Raw genomic sequence first — 18,042 nt, forward strand, 5'->3', positions numbered from 1 at the left:
CATGTGGAGCCCCATCCCAAAATCCCTTTGGAGGCCAATCCCAAAATCCCTTTGGAGCCCCATCCCAAAATCCCTTCGGAGCCCCATCCCAAAATCCCTTTGGATCCCAAAATCCCGTTGGAGTTTGATCCCAAAACCTCTTTGAAATCCCATCCCAAAATCCCTTCAGAGTCTGATCCCAGAATCTCTTTGGATCCCAAAATCCCTTTGGAGCCTCATCCCAAAATCCCTTTGGGTTCCAAAATCCATGCGGAGCCCAATCCCAAAATCCCTTTGGGTTCCAAAATCCATTTGGAGTTTGATCCCAAAATCCCTTTGGAGTCTCATCCCAAAACCCCTTTGGAGCCTCATCCCAAAATCCCTTTGGATCCCAAAATCCATTCAGAGCCCGAGTCCCAAAATCCCTTTGGAGCCTCATCCCAAAATCCATTTGGAGTTTGATCCCAAAATCTCTTTGGATCTCAAAAATCCCTTCAAAGCCTGATCCCAAAATCCCTTTGGATCCCAAAATCCCTTTGGAGTTTGATCCCAAAACCTCTTTGAAATCCCATCCCAAAATCCCTTCAGAGTCTGATCCCAGAATCTCTTTGGATCCCAAAATCCCTTTGGAGTCTGATCCCAAAATCCCTTTGGGTTCCAAAATCCATGCGGAGCCCAATCCCAAAATCCCTTTGGGTTCCAAAATCCATGCGGAGCCCAATCCCAAAATCCCTTTGGGTTCCAAAATCCATTTGGAGTTTGATCCCAAAATCCCTTCGGAGCCTCATCCCAAAATCCCTTCGGAGCCTCATCCCAAAATCCCTTTGGAGCCTCATCCCAAAATCCCTTTGGATCCCAAAATCCATTCAGAGCCCGAGTCCCAAAATCCCTTTGGAGCCTCATCCCAAAATCCATTTGGAGTTTGATCCCAAAATCTCTTTGGATCTCAAAAATCCCTTCAAAGCCTTATCCCAAAATCCCTTTGGAGTTTGATCCCAAAACCGCTTTGAAATCCCATCCCAAAATCCCTTCAGAGCCTGAACCCAAAACCTCTTTGGATCCCAAAATCCCTTTGAAGCCCAAAATCCCTTTGGATCCCAAAATCCCTTCAGAGCCCGATCCCAGAACCTCTTTGGATCCCAAAATCTCTTCGGATCCCAAAGTCCCTTTGGAGTCTGATCCCAAAATCCCTTTGGGCTCCAAAATCCATGTGGAGCCCCATCCCAAAATCCCTTTGGAGGCCAATCCCAAAATCCCTTTGGAGGCCAATCCCAAAATCCCTTCGGAGCCCCATCCCAAAATCCCTTTGGATCCCAAAATCCCGTTGGAGTTTGATCCCAAAACCTCTTTGAAATCCCATCCCAAAATCCCTTCAGAGTCTGATCCCAGAATCTCTTTGGATCCCAAAATCCCTTTGGAGTCTCATCCCAAAACCCCTTTGGAGCCTCATCCCAAAATCCCTTTGGATCCCAAAATCCATTCAGAGCCCGAGTCCCAAAATCCCTTTGGAGCCTCATCCCAAAATCCATTTGGAGTTTGATCCCAAAATCTCTTTGGATCTCAAAAATCCCTTCAAAGCCTGATCCCAAAATCCCTTTGGAGTTTGATCCCAAAATCTCTTTGAAATCCCATCCCAAAATCCCTTCAGAGCCTGAACCCAAAACCTCTTTGGATCCCAGAATCTCTTTGGATCCCAAAATCCCTTTGAAGCCCAAAATCCCTTTGGAGCCCAAAATCCCTTTGGATCCCAAAATCCCTTCAGAGCCCGATCCCAGAACCTCTTTGGATCCCAAAATCTCTTCGGATCCCAAAGTCCCTTTGGAGTCTGATCCCAAAATCCTTTCAGACCCTGATCCCAAAATCTCTCTGGATCCCAAAATCCCTTTGGATCCCCAAATCCCTTTGGGTTCCGAAATCCATTCGGAGTTTGATCCCAAAACCCCTTTGGAGCCTCATCCCAAAATCCATTTGGAGTTTGATCCCAAAATCTCTTTGGATCTCAAAAATCCCTTCAGAGCCTGATCCCAAAATCCCTTTGGATCCCAAAATCCCTTTGGAGTTTGATCCCAAAATCTCTTTGAAATCCCATCCCAAAATCCCTTCAGAGTCTGAACCCAAAACCTCTTTGGATCCCAGAATCTCTTTGGATCCCAAAATCCCTTTGGAGCCCCATCCCAAAATCCCTTTGGAGCCCGATCCCAAAATCTCTTTGGATCTCAAAAATCCCTTCAGAGCCTGATCCCAAAATCCCTTTGGAGCCCAAAATCCATTCGGAGCCTGAGTCCCAAAATCCCTTTGGAGCCTCATCCCAAAATCCCTTTGGGTTCCAAAATCCCTTTGGAGCCCGATCCCAAAATCCCTTTGGGTTCCAAAATCCCTTTGGAGTCTGATCCCAAAATCCCTTTGGGCTCCAAAATCCATGTGGAGCCCCATCCCAAAATCCCTTTGGAGGCCAATCCCAAAATCCCTTTGGAGCCCCATCCCAAAATCCCTTTGGATCCCAAAATCCCGTTGGAGTTTGATCCCAAAACCTCTTTGAAATCCCATCCCAAAATCCCTTCAGAGTCTGATCCCAGAATCTCTTTGGATCCCAAAATCCCTTTGGAGCCTCATCCCAAAATCCCTTTGGGTTCCAAAATCCATGCGGAGCCCAATCCCAAAATCCCTTTGGGTTCCAAAATCCATTTGGAGTTTGATCCCAAAATCCCTTCGGAGCCTCATCCCAAAATCCCTTTGGAGCCTCATCCCAAAATCCCTTTGGATCCCAAAATCCATTCAGAGCCCGAGTCCCAAAATCCCTTTGGAGCCTCATCCCAAAATCCATTTGGAGTTTGATCCCAAAATCTCTTTGGATCTCAAAAATCCCTTCAAAGCCTGATCCCAAAATCCCTTTGGAGTTTGATCCCAAAACCGCTTTGAAATCCCATCCCAAAATCCCTTCAGAGCCTGAACCCAAAACCTCTTTGGATCCCAGAATCTCTTTGGATTCCAGAATCTCTTTGGATCCCAAAATCCCTTTGGAGCCCAAAATCCCTTTGGAGTTTGATCCCAAAATCCCTTCAGAGCCTGATCCCAAAATCTCTTTGGATCCCAGAATCTCTTTGGATCCCAAAGTCCCTTTGGAGCCTGATCCCAAAATCCATTCAAAGCCTGATCCCAAAATCCCTTTGGATCCCAAAATCCCTTTGGAGTTTGATCCCAAAACCTCTTTGAAATCCCATCCCAAAATCCCTTCAGCGTCTGATCCCAAAATCTCTTCCGAGACAAATCCCAAAATCTCTCTGGATCCCAAAATCCCTTTGGAGCCCCATCCCAAAACCCCTTTGGGTTCCAAAATCCCTTTGGATCCCAATCCCAAAATCCCTTTGGAGTCTCATCCCAAAATCTCTTTGGGTTCCAAAATCCCTTTGGATCCCAATCCCAAAATCCCTTTGGAATCTGATCCTAAAATCTCTTTGGACCCTTATCTCAAAATCCCTTTGGATCCCAAAATCCCTTCAGAGCCTGATCCCAAAATCCCTTCAGAGCCCGATCCCAAAATCCCTTTGGAGTCTGATCCTAAAATCTCTTTGGACCCTGATCCCAAGATCTCTTTGGATCCCAAAACCCCTTTGGAGCTCAATCCCAAAATCCCTTTGGAGCCTCTGATTTTCCCTCCTTATTTTCCCGTTATTTTCCCCTTTCCTTCCCTTTTCCCCCCATTTTCCCCCTTTCCTTCCCCCTTTCCCCCTTTTCCCGATTTCCCCCATTTTCCCTCCATTTTTCCCTATTTTTCCCCCTTTTTTCCCATTTCTCCCCTTTCCCCCCATTTTCCCCTTCATTGCCCCCTTATTTTCCCAATTTTTTCCCCCATTTTCTTCCCATTATTTTCCCATTTTTCCCCCTTTTCTCCCCATTTTTTCTCCATTTCCTTCCCATTATTTCCCCCCTCACTCCCCAATCCTCCTCCCATTTTCCCCCCTTTTTCCCCCCCTTATCCCTCCCCCATTCCCCCATTCCCAGACCCCATTCCCAGACCCCATCCCCAGACCCCATCCCCGGATCCCATTCCCGGATCCCATTCCCCCATCCCCAGACCCCATTCCCATTCCCGCATTCCCCCATCCCCAGATCCCATTCCCAGATCGTATTCCCCCATTCCCGGGATCCCATTCCCAGACCCCATTCCCTCATTCCCCCATTCCCCCATTCCCAGACCCCATTCCCACATCCCATTCCCCCATTCCCCCATTCCCAGACCCCATTCCCACATCCCATTCCCCCATCCCATTCCCAGACTCCCATTCCCGCATTCCCCCATTCCCGGCCCTTCCCGGGATCTCTTCCAAGGATCCATTCCCCAGACCTCATTCCCAGACCCCATTCCTGGACCCCATTCCCTCATTCCCCCATTCCTGGATCATTGCCAAACCCCATTCCCAGACCCCATTCCCACATCCCATTCCCAGACCCCATTCCCGGTCCCCATTCCCCCATTCCTATTCCCCCATTCCCTCCTCCCCAGACCCCATTCCTATTCCTGCATTCCCCCATTCCCAGACCCCATTCCCGCATTCCCCCATTCCCAGACCCCATTCCCACATCACATTCCCAGACCCCATTCCCCCATTCCCGGATCCCATTCCCCCATTCCCAGATCCCATTCCCTCATTCCCCCATGCCTGGATCATTGCCAGACCCCATTCCCACATCCCATTCCCAGACCCCATTCCTGCATTCCCCCATCCCCAGATCCCATTCCCATTCCCGCATTGCCCCATTCCCGCATTCCCCCATTCCCAGACCCCATTCCCACATCCCATTCCCAGATCCCATTCCCGGATCCCATTCCTGCATTCCCCCATCCCCAGATCCCATTCCCATTCCCCCATCCCCATTCCCCCCTTCCCCCATTCCCCCATCCCCAGACCCCCAGTCCCGCATTCCCCCATTCCCAGACCCCATTCCCACATCACATTCCCAGACCCCATTCCCCCATTCCCAGATCCCATTCCCCCATTCCCAGATCCCATTCCCTCATTCCCCCATGCCTGGATCATTGCCAGACCCCATTCCCACATCCCATTCCCAGACCCCATTCCTGCATTCCCCCATCCCCAGATCCCATTCCCATTCCCCCATCCCCAGATCCCATTCCCATTCCCGCAATGCCCCATTCCCGCATTCCCCCATCCCCAGATCCCATTCCCATTCCCCCATCCCCATTTCCCCCTTCCCCCATCCCCCCATCCCCAGACCCCCAGTCCCGCATTCCCCCATTCCCAGACCCCATTCCTGCATTTCCCCATTCCCAGACCCCATTCCCACATCACATTCCCAGACCCCATTCCCCCATCCCCATCCCCATCCCCATCTCCTTCCCCATCCCCTTCCCCATCCCCATTCCCATCCCCATCCCCTTCCCCATCCCCTTCCCCATCCCCATTCCCATCCCCTTCCCCATCCCCTTCCCCTTCCCCATTCCCATCCCCATTCCCCCATCCCCATCCCCATCCCCTTCCCCTTCCCCATTCCCATCCCTATCCCATCCCATCCCATCCCATCCCATCCCATCCCCATCCCCACTCCCACTCCCACTCCCATCCCCATCCCCATTCCCCATCCCCATCCCCATTCCCATCCCATTCCCATCCCCATTCCCCCATTCCCATCCCCATTCCCACCCCATCCCCATCCCGCATTCCCAACCCCATCCCCTTCCCCATCCCCATCCCTGTTCCCATTCCCATCCCCATCCCATCCCCACCCCCACCCCCATCCCCACCCCCACCCCCACCCCCACCCCCATCCCCATCCCATCCCCATTCCCATTCCCATTCCCGTTCCCGTTCCCGCTCCCTGCGGGCACCTGGACGAGTTTGTCGATGCCGAGCGCTCGGTCCAGCTCGGCCAGCTCGCTCTCGTCCTGCCGGCTCAGGAAGCTGACCAGCTGCTCCAGCAGCGCCTTCTCGTCCTGCCGGCCCTCGGCCGTCGTGGGCGGGCACAGCAGCTCGTCCAGCTGCGAGCCCAGGCACGGCCTGCGGGCAACGGGAAAAGCTGGGAATTCCCGCCCGGAAAAACCCTCGGGAAGAGCGCGGCGGGAAGGGGGGGGGAAAAAAAATCCCATAAAGATCGGGAGTGGTGATGCCGGATCGGGTGTGGGAGGAAGGGTTTGGGGTGGAAACGCTGGGAATTCCCACCTGGAAATGCAGGAATTCCCAGCTGGAATGGCTTGGGAAGAGGGAGAGGATCCTGGGAAGGGTTTGGGATGGAAACTCCCGCTGGAATTCCCACTGGAATTCTGGGAATTGGCGCAAAAATCCCAGGAATGGAGCTGGAATGGCTCAGGAAGGAGAGGATCCGACTGGAATTCCGGGAAGTGGCACAAAAATCCCGGGAATTCCCAGCTGGAATGGCTTGGGAAGAGGGAGAGGATCCCGGGAAGGGTTTGGGATGGAAACTCTGGGAATTCCCACCCAGAAATGCAGGAATTCCCAGCTGGGAATGGCGGAAAAAAAAACCCCGAAAAGATCGGGAGCGGCGATGCCGGATCGGGTGTGGGAGGAAGGGTTTGGGGTGGAAACGCTGGGAATTCCCACCTGGAAATGCAGGAATTCCCAGCTGGAATGGCTTGGGAAGAGGGAGAGGATCCTGGGAATGGTTTGGGATGGAAACTCCCGCTGGAATTCCCACTGGAATTCTGGGAATTGGCGCAAAAATCCCAGGAATGGAGCTGGAATGGCTCGGGAAGGAGAGGATCCGACTGGAATTCCGGGAAGTGGCACAAAAATCCCGGGAATTCCCAGCTGGAATGGCTTGGGAAGAGGGAGAGGATCCCGGGAAGGGTTTGGGATGGAAACTCTGGGAATTCCCACCCAGAAATGCAGGAATTCCCAGCCAGGAATGGCGGAAAAAAAAAACCCCGAAAAGATCGGGAGCGGCGATGCCGGATCGGGTGTGGGAGGAAGGGTTTGGGGTGGAAACGCTGGGAATTCCCACCTGGAAATGCAGGAATTCCCAGCTGGAATGGCTTGGGAAGAGGGAGAGGATCCTGGGAATGGTTTGGGATGGAAACTCCTGCTGGAATTCCCGCTGGAATTCTGGGAAGCAGCGCAAAAATCCCAGGAATGGAGCTGGAATGGCTCGGGAAGGAGAGGATCCGACTGGAATTCCGGGAAGTGGCACAAAAATCCCGGGAATTCCCAGCTGGAATGGCTTGGGAAGAGGGAGAGGATCCCGGGAAGGGTTTGGGATGGAAACTCTGGGAATTCCCACCCAGAAATGCAGGAATTCCCAGCTGGGAATGGCGGAAAAAAAAAACCCCGAAAAGATCGGGAGCGGCGATGCCGGATCGGGTGTGGGAGGAAGGGTTTGGGGTGGAAACGCTGGGAATTCCCACCTGGAAATCCAGGAATTCCCAGCTGGAATGGCTTGGGAAGAGGGAGAGGATCCTGGGAAGGGTTTGGGGTGGAAACGCTGGGAATTCCCACCCGGAAATGCAGGAATTCTCAGCTGGAATGGCTTGGGAAGAGGGAGAGGATCCTGGGAAGGGTTTGGGATGGAAACTCCCGCTGGAATTCCCACTGGAATTCTGGGAAGCAGCGCAAAAATCCCAGGAATGGAGCTGGAATGGCTTGGGAAGGAGAGGATCCGACTGGAATTCCGGGAAGTGGCATAAAAATCCCGGGAATTCCCAGCTGGAATGGCTTGGGAAGAGGGAGAGGATCCCGGGAAGGGTTTGGGATGGAAACTCTGGGAATTCCCACCCAGAAATGCAGGAATTCCCAGCCAGGAATGGCGGAAAAAAAAACCCCGAAAAGATCGGGAGCGGCGATGCCGGATCGGGTGTGGGAGGAAGGGTTTGGGGTGGAAACGCTGGGAATTCCCACCTGGAAATCCAGGAATTCCCAGCTGGAATGGCTTGGGAAGAGGGAGAGGATCCTGGGAAGGGTTTGGGGTGGAAACGCTGGGAATTCCCACCTGGAAATGCAGGAATTCCCAGCTGGAATGGCTTGGGAAGAGAGAGAGGATCCTGGGAAGGGTTTGGGATGGAAACTCCTGCTGGAATTCCCGCTGGAATTCTGGGAAGCAGCGCAAAAATCCCAGGAATGGAGCTGGAATGGCTCGGGAAGGAGAGGATCTGACGGGAATTCCGGGAAGTGGCGCAAAAATCCCGGGAATTCCCAGCTGGAATGGCTTGGGAACAGGGAGCAGATCCCACTGGAATTTTAGGAAGCGACGTGAAAATCCCGGGAATTCCCAGCGGGAACCGCCGGAGGGGAAAAGGGAACCTGAGAGCGGCGAGGAATTCCTTGGGAACGCGCTGAGGACGGGACGGGATCCAGCGGAAAAACGGGATCGCGTCGGTTTGGGAGACGGAGCCAACAAAAACCGGGAAAAACCGAGAAAACCCCCTCAAAACACCAGGAATTCCGGCCGAGGGAACAGCGGGAAGAGCGGGAAGAGCCCCTCGGGTGGATCCCGCTCCCGGAGCATTCCCTGTGATCCCGCCCGGAGCCCCTCGGGTGGATCCCGCTCCCGGAGCATTCCCTGTGATCCCCCCGGAGCTTCCCCGGAGCTTCCCCCGATCCCCCGGAGCTTCCCCCGGAGCTTCCCCGGAGCTTCCCCCGATCCCCCGGAGCTTCCCCCGGAGCTTCCCCGGAGCTTCCCCCGGAGCCCCCGGAGCTTCCCCGGAGCTTCCCCCGGAGCTTCCCCGGAGCTTCCCCGGAGCTTCCCCGGAGCTTCCCCGAGCCCCCGGAGCTTCCCCGGAGCTTCCCCGGAGCTTCCCCGGAGCTTCCCCCGGAGCCCCCGGAGCTTCCCCGGAGCTTCCCCGGAGCTTCCCGGAGCTTCCCCGGAGCTTCCCCGGAGCTTCCCCGGAGCTTCCCCCGATCCCCCGGAGCCCCCGGAGCTTCCCCCGGAGCTTCCCCGGAGCTCCCGGAGCTTCCCCCGGAGCTTCCCCGGAGCCCCCGGAGCTTCCCCCGGAGCTTCCCCGGAGCCCCCGGAGCTTCCCCGGAGCTTCCCCCGGAGCTTCCCCGGAGCTTCCCCGGAGCTTCCCCGGAGCTTCCCCCGATCCCCCGGAGCTTCCCCGGAGCTTCCCCCGGAGCTCCCCCCGGAGCTTCCCCGGAGCTTCCCCCGGAGCTTCCCCGGAGCCCCCGGAGCTTCCCCGGAGCTTCCCCGGAGCTTCCCCGGAGCTTCCCCCGGAGCTTCCCCCGGAGCTTCCCCGGAGCTTCCCCGGAGCTCCCCCCGGAGCCCCTGGAGCTTCCCCGGAGCTTCCCCCGGAGCTTCCCCGGAGCTTCCCCGGAGCTTCCCCGGAGCTTCCCCCGGAGCTTCCCCCGGAGCTTCCCCGGAGCTTCCCCGGAGCTTCCCCCGGAGCTTCCCCCGGAGCTTCCCCGGAGCTTCCCCGGAGCTTCCCCCGGAGCTTCCCCGGAGCTTCCCCCGGAGCTTCCCCCGGAGCTTCCCCCGGAGCTTCCCCGGAGCTTCCCCCGGAGCTTCCCCGGAGCCCCCGGAGCTTCCCCGGAGCTTCCCCCGGAGCTTCCCCGGAGCCCCCGGAGCTTCCCCCGGAGCTTCCCCGGAGCTTCCCCCGGAGCTTCCCCGGAGCCCCGGAGCTTCCCCCGGAGCTTCCCCGGAGCTTCCCCCGGAGCTTCCCCCGGAGCTCCCCCGGAGCTTCCCCGGAGCTTCCCCGGAGCCCCCGGAGCTTCCCCGGAGCTTCCCCCGGAGCTTCCCCCGGAGCTTCCCCGGAGCTTCCCCGGAGCTCCCCCGGAGCTTCCCCGGAGCCCCCGGAGCTTCCCCGGAGCTTCCCCGGAGCTTCCCCGGAGCTTCCCCCGGAGCTTCCCCGGAGCTTCCCCGGAGCTTCCCCGGAGCTTCCCCGGAGCTTCCCCCGGAGCTTCCCCCGGAGCTTCCCCCGGAGCTTCCCCCGGAGCTTCCCCGGAGCTTCCCCCGAGCCCCCGGAGCTTCCCCCGGAGCCTCCCCGGAGCTTCCCCGGAGCCCCCGGAGCTTCCCCGGAGCTTCCCCGGAGCTTCCCCCGGAGCTTCCCCGGAGCTTCCCCCGGAGCTTCCCCGGAGCGTCCCCGGAGCTTCCCCGGAGCTTCACCGGAGCTTCCCCCGGAGCTTCCCCGGAGCTTCCCCCGGAGCTCCCCCCGGAGCTTCCCCGGAGCTTCCCCGGAGCTCCCCCCGGAGCTTCCCCGGAGCTTCCCCGGAGCTTCCCCCGGAGCTTCCCCGGAGCTTCCCCGGAGCTTCCCCCGGAGCTTCCCCGGAGCTCCCCCCGCTCCCCCCCGGCTGAAGCGCTCCCCTCGCTCCCCTCGCTCCCCTCCCGTCCCCTCCTTCCCCTCGCTCGGGGGCGGCCCCGGCCCCGCGTTCCGGGCTCGGCGCCCTCGGGCTCAGAGCGGGCGGGGCCGGAGCGAGGCGGCCCCGGGAGGAGAGGCCGGGAGAGCCGGGAATGGGATCGGGACGGGAATCCCGGGGGAACGCGGGAATGGGATCGGGATCGGATCCAGCGGGAATGTGGGAATGGGATCGGGATCGGATCCCGGGGGAATGCGGGAATGGGAGCGGGATCAGATCCCGGGGGAACGCGGGAATGGGAGCGGGATCGGATCCAGCGGGAATGTGGGAATGGGATCGGGACGGGAATCCCGGGGGAACGCGGGAATGGGATCGGGATCGGATCCCGGGGGAATGCGGGAATGGGATCGGGATGGGCTCCCTCTGGAATGTGGGAATGGGAGCGGGATCGGATCCCGGGGGAACGCGGGAATGGGATCGGGATCGGATCCCTCTGGAATGCGGGAATGGCATCGGGATCGGGCTCAGATCCCGATGGCTGGGGAATGGTTGGCCCAGGGATCGGGAGCGGCTCCCGTGGGAATGAGATCGGGATCAGCTCCCACTGGAATGTGGGAATGTGGGAATGGGATCGGGATCAGGATCAGCTCCCGTTGGAATGTGGGAACGGGATCGGGATCGGGATCAGCTCCAGTTGGAATGTGGGAATGGGATCGGGAGCGGCTCCCGTGGGAATGTGGGAATGGGATCGGGATCAGCTCCAACTGGAATGTGGGAATGTGGGAATGGGATCAGCTCCCATCGGAGTGTGGGAATGGCATCGGGATCAGCTCCAGTTGGAATGTGGGAATGGGATCAGGATCGGGATCAGCTCCAGTTGGAATGTGGGAAAGGGATCGGGATCGGGATCAGCTCCAGTTGGAATGTGGGAAAGGGATCGGGATCGGGCTCAGATCCCGGCTGGAATGGTTGGCCCAGGGATCGGGAGCGGCTCCCGTGGGAATGTGGGAATGGGATCGGGATCAGCTCCCACTGGAATGTGGGAATGGGATCGGGATCGGGATCAGCTCCAGTTGGAACGTGGGAATGGGATCGGGAGCGGGATCAGCTCCAGTTGGAATGTGGGAATGGGATCGGGATCAGCTCCCGTTGGAATGTGGGAATGTGGGAATGGGATTGGGATCAGCTCCCACTGGAATGCGGAAATGGGATTGGGATCAGCTCCCAGTTGGAATGTGGAAATGTGGGAATGGGATCGGGATCGGGATCAGCTCCCAGTTGGAATGTGGGAATGGGATCGGGATCAGCTCCCGTTGGAATGTGGGAATGTGGGAATGGGATTGGGATCAGCTCCCACTGGAATGCGGGAATGGGATTGGGATCAGCTCCCAGTTGGAATGTGGAAATGTGGGAATGGGATTGGGATTGGGATCAACTCCCTCTGGAATGCGGGAATGGGATCGGGATCAGCTCCAGTTGGAATGTGGGAATGACATTGGGATTGGGATCAGCTCCCAGTTGGAATGTGGGAATGGGACCGGGATCAGCTCCCACTGGAATGTGGGAATGGGATCAGGATCACGATCAGCTCCCTCTGGAATGTGGGAATGGGATCGGGATCGGGATCAGCTCCCGTTGGAATGTGGAAATGTGGGAATGGGATTGAGATTGGGATCAGCTGCAGTCGGAATGTGGGAATGGGATCGGGAGCGGGATCAGCTCCCGTTGGAATGTGGGAATGTGGGAATGGGATGGGGATCAGCTCCAGTTGGAACGTGGGAATGGGACCGGGATCAGCTCCCGTGGGAATGGGGGAATGGGATCGGGATTGGGATCAACTCCCTCTGGAATGTGGGGATGGCATCGGGATCGGGATCAGCTCCGGTCGGAATGTGGGAATGGGATCGGGATCAGCTCCCAGTTGGAATTTCGGACGCAGGGATCGGGATCAAATCCCGTTGGAATTCTTGGCCCAGGGATCGGGATCGGCTCCGGATTCCCGGGATTTCTCCCGCCAGGATCCAGCTCCCCTCGCAGCTTCCCCATTCCCAGAATTCCGCTCCTTGGATCCCAAAGCTTCGCTCCCGTTCCCGCAGGAGCCGCTCCCGAGGCTCTCCCGGCTCCTCCGAGCGCCGCAGTTCCAGAGGATCGGGAATGGGGGCGGCTCCCATGGAATTCCAGAGGTTTTTCCCAGCTGGATCTCCATTCCCAGAATCCTGGCTCTTCCCAGAATTCCAGAGGCTTTTCCCAGTTGATCTTCCCAGAATTCCAGAGGTTTTTCCCACTGGATCTTCTCAGAATTCCAGAGGTTTTTCCCACTGGATCTGACGGAATTCCAGAGGCTTTTCCCACTGGATCTTCTCAGAATTCCAGAGGCTTTTCCCGCTGCATCCGATGGAATTCCAGAGGTTTTTCCCAGCTGGATCCCCTTTCCCAGAATCCTGGATCTTCCCAGAATTCCAGAGGTTTTTCCCACTGGATCTTCTCAGAATTCCAGCGGTTTTTCCCACTGGATCTTCCCAGAATTCCAGAGCATTTTCCTGCTGGATCCCCATTCCCAGAATCCTGGATCTTCCCAGAATTCCAGAGGCTTTTCCCAGTTGATCTTCCCAGAATTCCAGAGGTTTTTCCTGCTGCATCCGATGGAATTCCAGAGGTTTTTCCAAGCAGGATCCCCATTCCCAGAATCCTGGATCGACCCAGAATTCCAGAGGCTTTTCCCAGCTGGATCTTCCCAGAATTCCAGAGGTTTTTCCCACTGAATTCGAGGGAATTCCAGAGGTTTCTCCCGCTGGATCCAACCAGAATTCCAGAGGTTTTTCCCAGCTGGATCCTCTTCCCTGGGATCCTGGATCTTCCCAGAATTCCAGAGGTTTCTCCCACTGAATCCCACCGGAATTCCAGAGGTTTTTCCCACTGCATCCAACCAGAATTCCAGAGGTTTTTCCAAGCAGGATCCCCTTTCCCAGAATCCTGGATTGACCCAGAATTCCAGAGGTTTTTCCCGCTGCATCCGATGGAATTCCAGAGGTTTTTCCCAGCTGGATCCTCTTCCCTGGGATCCTGGATCTTCCCAGAATTCCAGAGGTTTTTCCCGCTGCATCTCACCTGAATTCCAGAGGTTTTTCTTACTGGATCCAACCAGAATTCCAGAGGTTTTTCCCAGCTGGATCCCCTTTCCCAGAATCCTGGATCGACCCAGAATTCCAGAGGATTTCCCAGCGGATCTTCCCAGAATTCCAGAGGCTTTTCCCACTGCATCCAATGGAATTCCAGAGGTTTTTCCCAGCTGGATCCCCTTTCCCGGAATCCTGGATCTTCCCAGAATTCCAGAGGCTTTTCCTGCTGGATCTGATGGAATTCCAGAGGTTTTTCCCACTGGATCTTCCCAGAATTCCAGAGCATTTTCCAAGCAGGATCCCCATTCCCAGAATCCTGGATCGACCCAGAATTCCAGAGGTTTTTCCCACTTGATCTTCCCAGAATTCCAGAGGTTTTTCCTGCTGCATCCGATGGAATTCCAGAGGTTTTTCCAAGCAGGATCCCCATTCCCAGAATCCTGGATCGACCCAGAATTCCAGAGGCTTTTCCCACTGGATCCAACCGGAATTCCAGAGGCTTTTTCCAGCTGGATCTTCCCAGAATTCCAGAGGTTTTTCCCACTGAATTCGAGGGAATTCCAGAGGTTTTTCCCGCTGGATCCAACCAGAATTCCAGAGGTTTTTCCCAGCTGGATCCTCTTCCCTGGGATCCTGGATCTTCCCAGAATTCCAGTGGTTTTTCCCAGTGGATCTTCCCAGAATTCCAGAGGCTTTTCCCAGCAGAATCCCCTTTCCCAGAATCCTGGATCTTCCCAGAATTCCAGAGGTTTCTCCCGCTGAATCCCACCGGAATTCCAGAGGTTTTTCCCACTGGATCCAACCGGAATTCCAGAGGTTTTTCCCAGCTGATCTTCCCAGAATTCCAGAGGTTTTTCCCACTGCATCCAACCAGAATTCCAGAGGTTTTTCCAAGCAGGATCCTCTTCCCTGGGATCCTGGATCTTCCCAGAATTCCAGAGGCTTTTCCCACTGGATCCAATGGAATTCCAGAGGTTTTTCTTACTGGATCCAACCGGAATTCCAGAGGTTTTTCCCAGCTGGATCTTCCCAGAATTCCAGAGGTTTTTCCCGCTGCATCCGATGGAATTCCAGAGGTTTTTCCCAGCTGGATCCCCATTCCCGGAATCCTGGATCTTCCCAGAATTCCAGAGGCTTTTCCTGCTGGATCTGATGGAATTCCAGAGGTTTTTCCCACTGTATCTTCCCAGAATTCCAGAGGTTTTTCCCACTTGATCTTCCCAGAATTCCAGAGGTTTTTCCCGCTGCATCCGATGGAATTCCAGAGGTTTTTCCCAGCTGGATCCCCATTCCCAGAATCCTGGATCTTCCCAGAATTCCAGAGGTTTTTCCCAGCTGGATCCCCATTCCCAGAATCCTGGATCTTCCCAGAATTCCAGAGGTTTTTCCCACTGGATCTGATGGAATTCCAGAGGTTTTTCCCACTGGATCTTCCCAGAATTCCAGAGGTTTTTCCCACTGGATCTGACGGAATTCCAGAGCATTTTCCTGCTGGATCCCCATTCCCAGAATCCTGGATCTTCCCAGAATTCCAGAGGCTTTTCCCAGTTGATCTTCCCAGAATTCCAGAGGTTTTTCCTGCTGCATCCGATGGAATTCCAGAGGTTTTTCCAAGCAGGATCCCCATTCCCAGAATCCTGGATCGACCCAGAATTCCAGAGGCTTTTCCCAGCTGGATCTTCCCAGAATTCCAGAGGTTTTTCCCACTGAATTCGAGGGAATTCCAGAGGTTTCTCCCGCTGGATCCAACCAGAATTCCAGAGGTTTTTCCCAGCTGGATCCTCTTCCCTGGGATCCTGGATCTTCCCAGAATTCCAGAGGTTTCTCCCACTGAATCCCACCGGAATTCCAGAGGTTTTTCCCACTGCATCCAACCAGAATTCCAGAGGTTTTTCCAAGCAGGATCCCCTTTCCCAGAATCCTGGATTGACCCAGAATTCCAGAGGTTTTTCCCGCTGCATCCGATGGAATTCCAGAGGTTTTTCCCAGCTGGATCCTCTTCCCTGGGATCCTGGATCTTCCCAGAATTCCAGAGGTTTTTCCCGCTGCATCTCACCTGAATTCCAGAGGTTTTTCTTACTGGATCCAACCAGAATTCCAGAGGTTTTTCCCAGCTGGATCCCCTTTCCCAGAATCCTGGATCGACCCAGAATTCCAGAGGCTTTTCCCAGCGGATCTTCCCAGAATTCCAGAGGCTTTTCCCACTGGATCCAATGGAATTCCAGAGGTTTTTCCCAGCTGGATCCCCATTCCCGGAATCCTGGATCTTCCCAGAATTCCAGAGGCTTTTCCTGCTGGATCTGATGGAATTCCAGAGGTTTTTCCCCACTGTATCTTCCCAGAATTCCAGAGGTTTTTCCCGCTGGATCTTCCCAGAATTCCAGAGGTTTTTCCAAGCAGGATCCCCTTTCCCAGAATCCTGGATCGACCCAGAATTCCAGAGGTTTTTCCCACTTGATCTTCCCAGAATTCCAGAGGTTTTTCCCGCTGCATCCGATGGAATTCCAGAGGTTTTTCCCAGCTGGATCCCCATTCCCAGAATCCTGGATCTTCCCAGAATTCCAGAGGTTTTTCCTGCTGGATCCAACCAGAATTCCAGAGGTTTTTCCCAGCTGGATCCTCTTCCCTGGGATCCTGGATCTTCCCAGAATTCCAGAGGCTTTTCCCGCTACATCTCACCCGAATTCCAGAGGTTTTTCTTACTGGATCCAACCAGAATTCCAGAGGTTTTTCCTACTGCATCTCACCCGAATCCCAGAGGTTTTTCCCGCTGGATCCGATGGAATTCCCGCAGCTTTTCCCAGCGCATCTTCCTAGAATTCCCGCGGCTTTTCCCGCTGCATCCAGCAATTCCCAGAACGGCCCCGATCCCCCCCCCCACCCCAAGGACGGGAACGCCGGGAACGCCAGCGGCAGAATTCCAAGGGGGAAAAACCCCCGGGGGGCATTCCCGGAATTCCAAACGAGGAGAGAGGAGAAGAAAAAAAAACCGGGAAATTCCGGCTGGATGCGAAATATCCCGGAAAAGAAAACTTGGGAATGACTCACTCGTCCGGCTTGGGAAGCGGCCACGGGATCGGCTCCGCCATTCCCGGCATTCCCAGGGCGGGATCGGGAACGCCCAGCTCCAGCTCCGGCATTCCTGCAGGGACACAAGAGACCCAAAAAATCGGGAAAAGGGAATGTGGCAACTCGGGAAAAGCCCCAAAATCCTGGCGGAAAAAATTCCCGCTTGGAATTGGGGAGGGGGGGGGATGGCCAAGGATGGAATTCCCGGGGGGGAAATCCGGGAATTCGGCCTTTTCCGGCAGAGTTGAAGCGAGAATTCCCGGAATTCCAGGTGGGAATGGGGTCTAGCTGAGGTTTTCATTGGAATTCCAGCCCGAATCCTGGAATTCCTGGCTGGGAATCCCAACCCGGCACATCCTGAAATCCCCGGATTTTTTTTCCCAGGAAATCCCGTTTTTCCATGGAAAGCTCGTTCCCGGAGATCCCAAGGAATTCCCCCGGATCCGCATCCTGCGGGGTTTATCCCAAACTTTTCCAAGTATTCCTGGAATTCTTGGAATTTCTTCCAAAAAAAGAAGCCTCGGGAAGAGGCAGATTCCATCCCGGAGAATCCAAGGAAATCTGGGAATTCCCGATGGGATTGGCTGGGAAGGGACCTCAGGGATCCCGGAGAAAATTCCCAAGATTCTGGGATTTAAGGGATTTTTAATTCCTAATAAATTTCCCAAATAAATCCCTGAACATTCCCAGATTTCAAGAGCCGGGAATTTTTAGGATCCCGGAGAAAATTCCCAAAATTCTGGGATTTAAGGGATTTTTAATTCCTGAAGATTTTCCCTGAACATTCCCAAACTTGAGCCCGGAATTTCTGGGATCTCAGAGAAAATTCCCAAAATTCCAGGATTTAAAGGGAATTTTCTCCGGGATGCCAGAAATTCCCGGCTCCTGAAATTTGGGAATGTTCAGGGGAAATCTTCAGGAATTGGAAATCCCATAAATCCCGGAATTTAAGGAATTTTCTCTGGGATTCCAAAAATTCCAGGCTCAAGTTTGGGAATGTTCAGGGGAAATCTTCAGGAATTAAAAATCCCTTAAATCGCAGAATTTAAGGAATTTTCTCCAGGATCCCAGAAATCCCCGGCTCCTTTTTTATGGGAACGTTCAGGGATTTATTTGGGAAAATCTTCAGGAATTAAAAATCCCACAAATCCCAGAATTTAAGGAATTTTCTCCGGGATCCCAAAAATTCCCGACTCCTGAAATTTGGGAATGTTCAGGGAAAATCTTCAGGAATTAAAACTCCCACAAATCCCAGAATTTTGGGAATTTTCTCTGGAATCCTCAGAAATTCCTGGCTCAAGTTTGGGAATGTTCAGGGAAAATCTGCAGGAATTAAAAATCCCACAAATCCCAGAATTTTGGGGATTTTCTCTGGAATCCTCAAAAATTCCCAGCTCCTTTTTTATGGGAATGTTCAAGGATTTTTTTGGGAAAAACTTCAGGAATTAGAAATGCCATAAATCAGAGAATTTAAGGAATTTTCTCCGGGATCCCAGAAACTCCCGACTCCTGAAATTTGGGAATGTTTAGGGAAAATCTTCAGGAATTAAAACTCCCACAAATCCCAGAATTTTGGGAATTTTCTCCGGGATCCCAGAAATTCCCGGCTCCTGAAA

At 54.8% G+C, this 18,042-nt stretch overlaps 1 protein-coding gene across 3 annotated transcripts in view; it reads right to left on the reverse strand.

Moving 5' to 3' along the window:
• NCOA1 (nuclear receptor coactivator 1) overlaps nucleotides 1-18,042 on the reverse strand; it is a 116,408-nt gene that overhangs the window by 24,908 nt on the left and 73,458 nt on the right. For all 3 annotated transcript variants that reach the window (XM_032103370.1, XM_032103371.1, XM_032103373.1), the window contains exons 14-15: nucleotides 16,406-16,499; nucleotides 5,828-5,996 (exon numbers count right to left, since the gene is read on the reverse strand). In XM_032103370.1, coding sequence (XP_031959261.1) covers nucleotides 5,828-5,996; nucleotides 16,406-16,499 — 263 coding nt within the window. The remainder of the gene's footprint in view (nucleotides 1-5,827; nucleotides 5,997-16,405; nucleotides 16,500-18,042) is intronic.

The sequence above is a fragment of the Corvus moneduloides genome, chromosome 3, assembly GCF_009650955.1.
Source record: "Corvus moneduloides isolate bCorMon1 chromosome 3, bCorMon1.pri, whole genome shotgun sequence".
In the NCBI taxonomy this organism is placed as follows: Eukaryota; Metazoa; Chordata; class Aves; order Passeriformes; family Corvidae; genus Corvus; species Corvus moneduloides.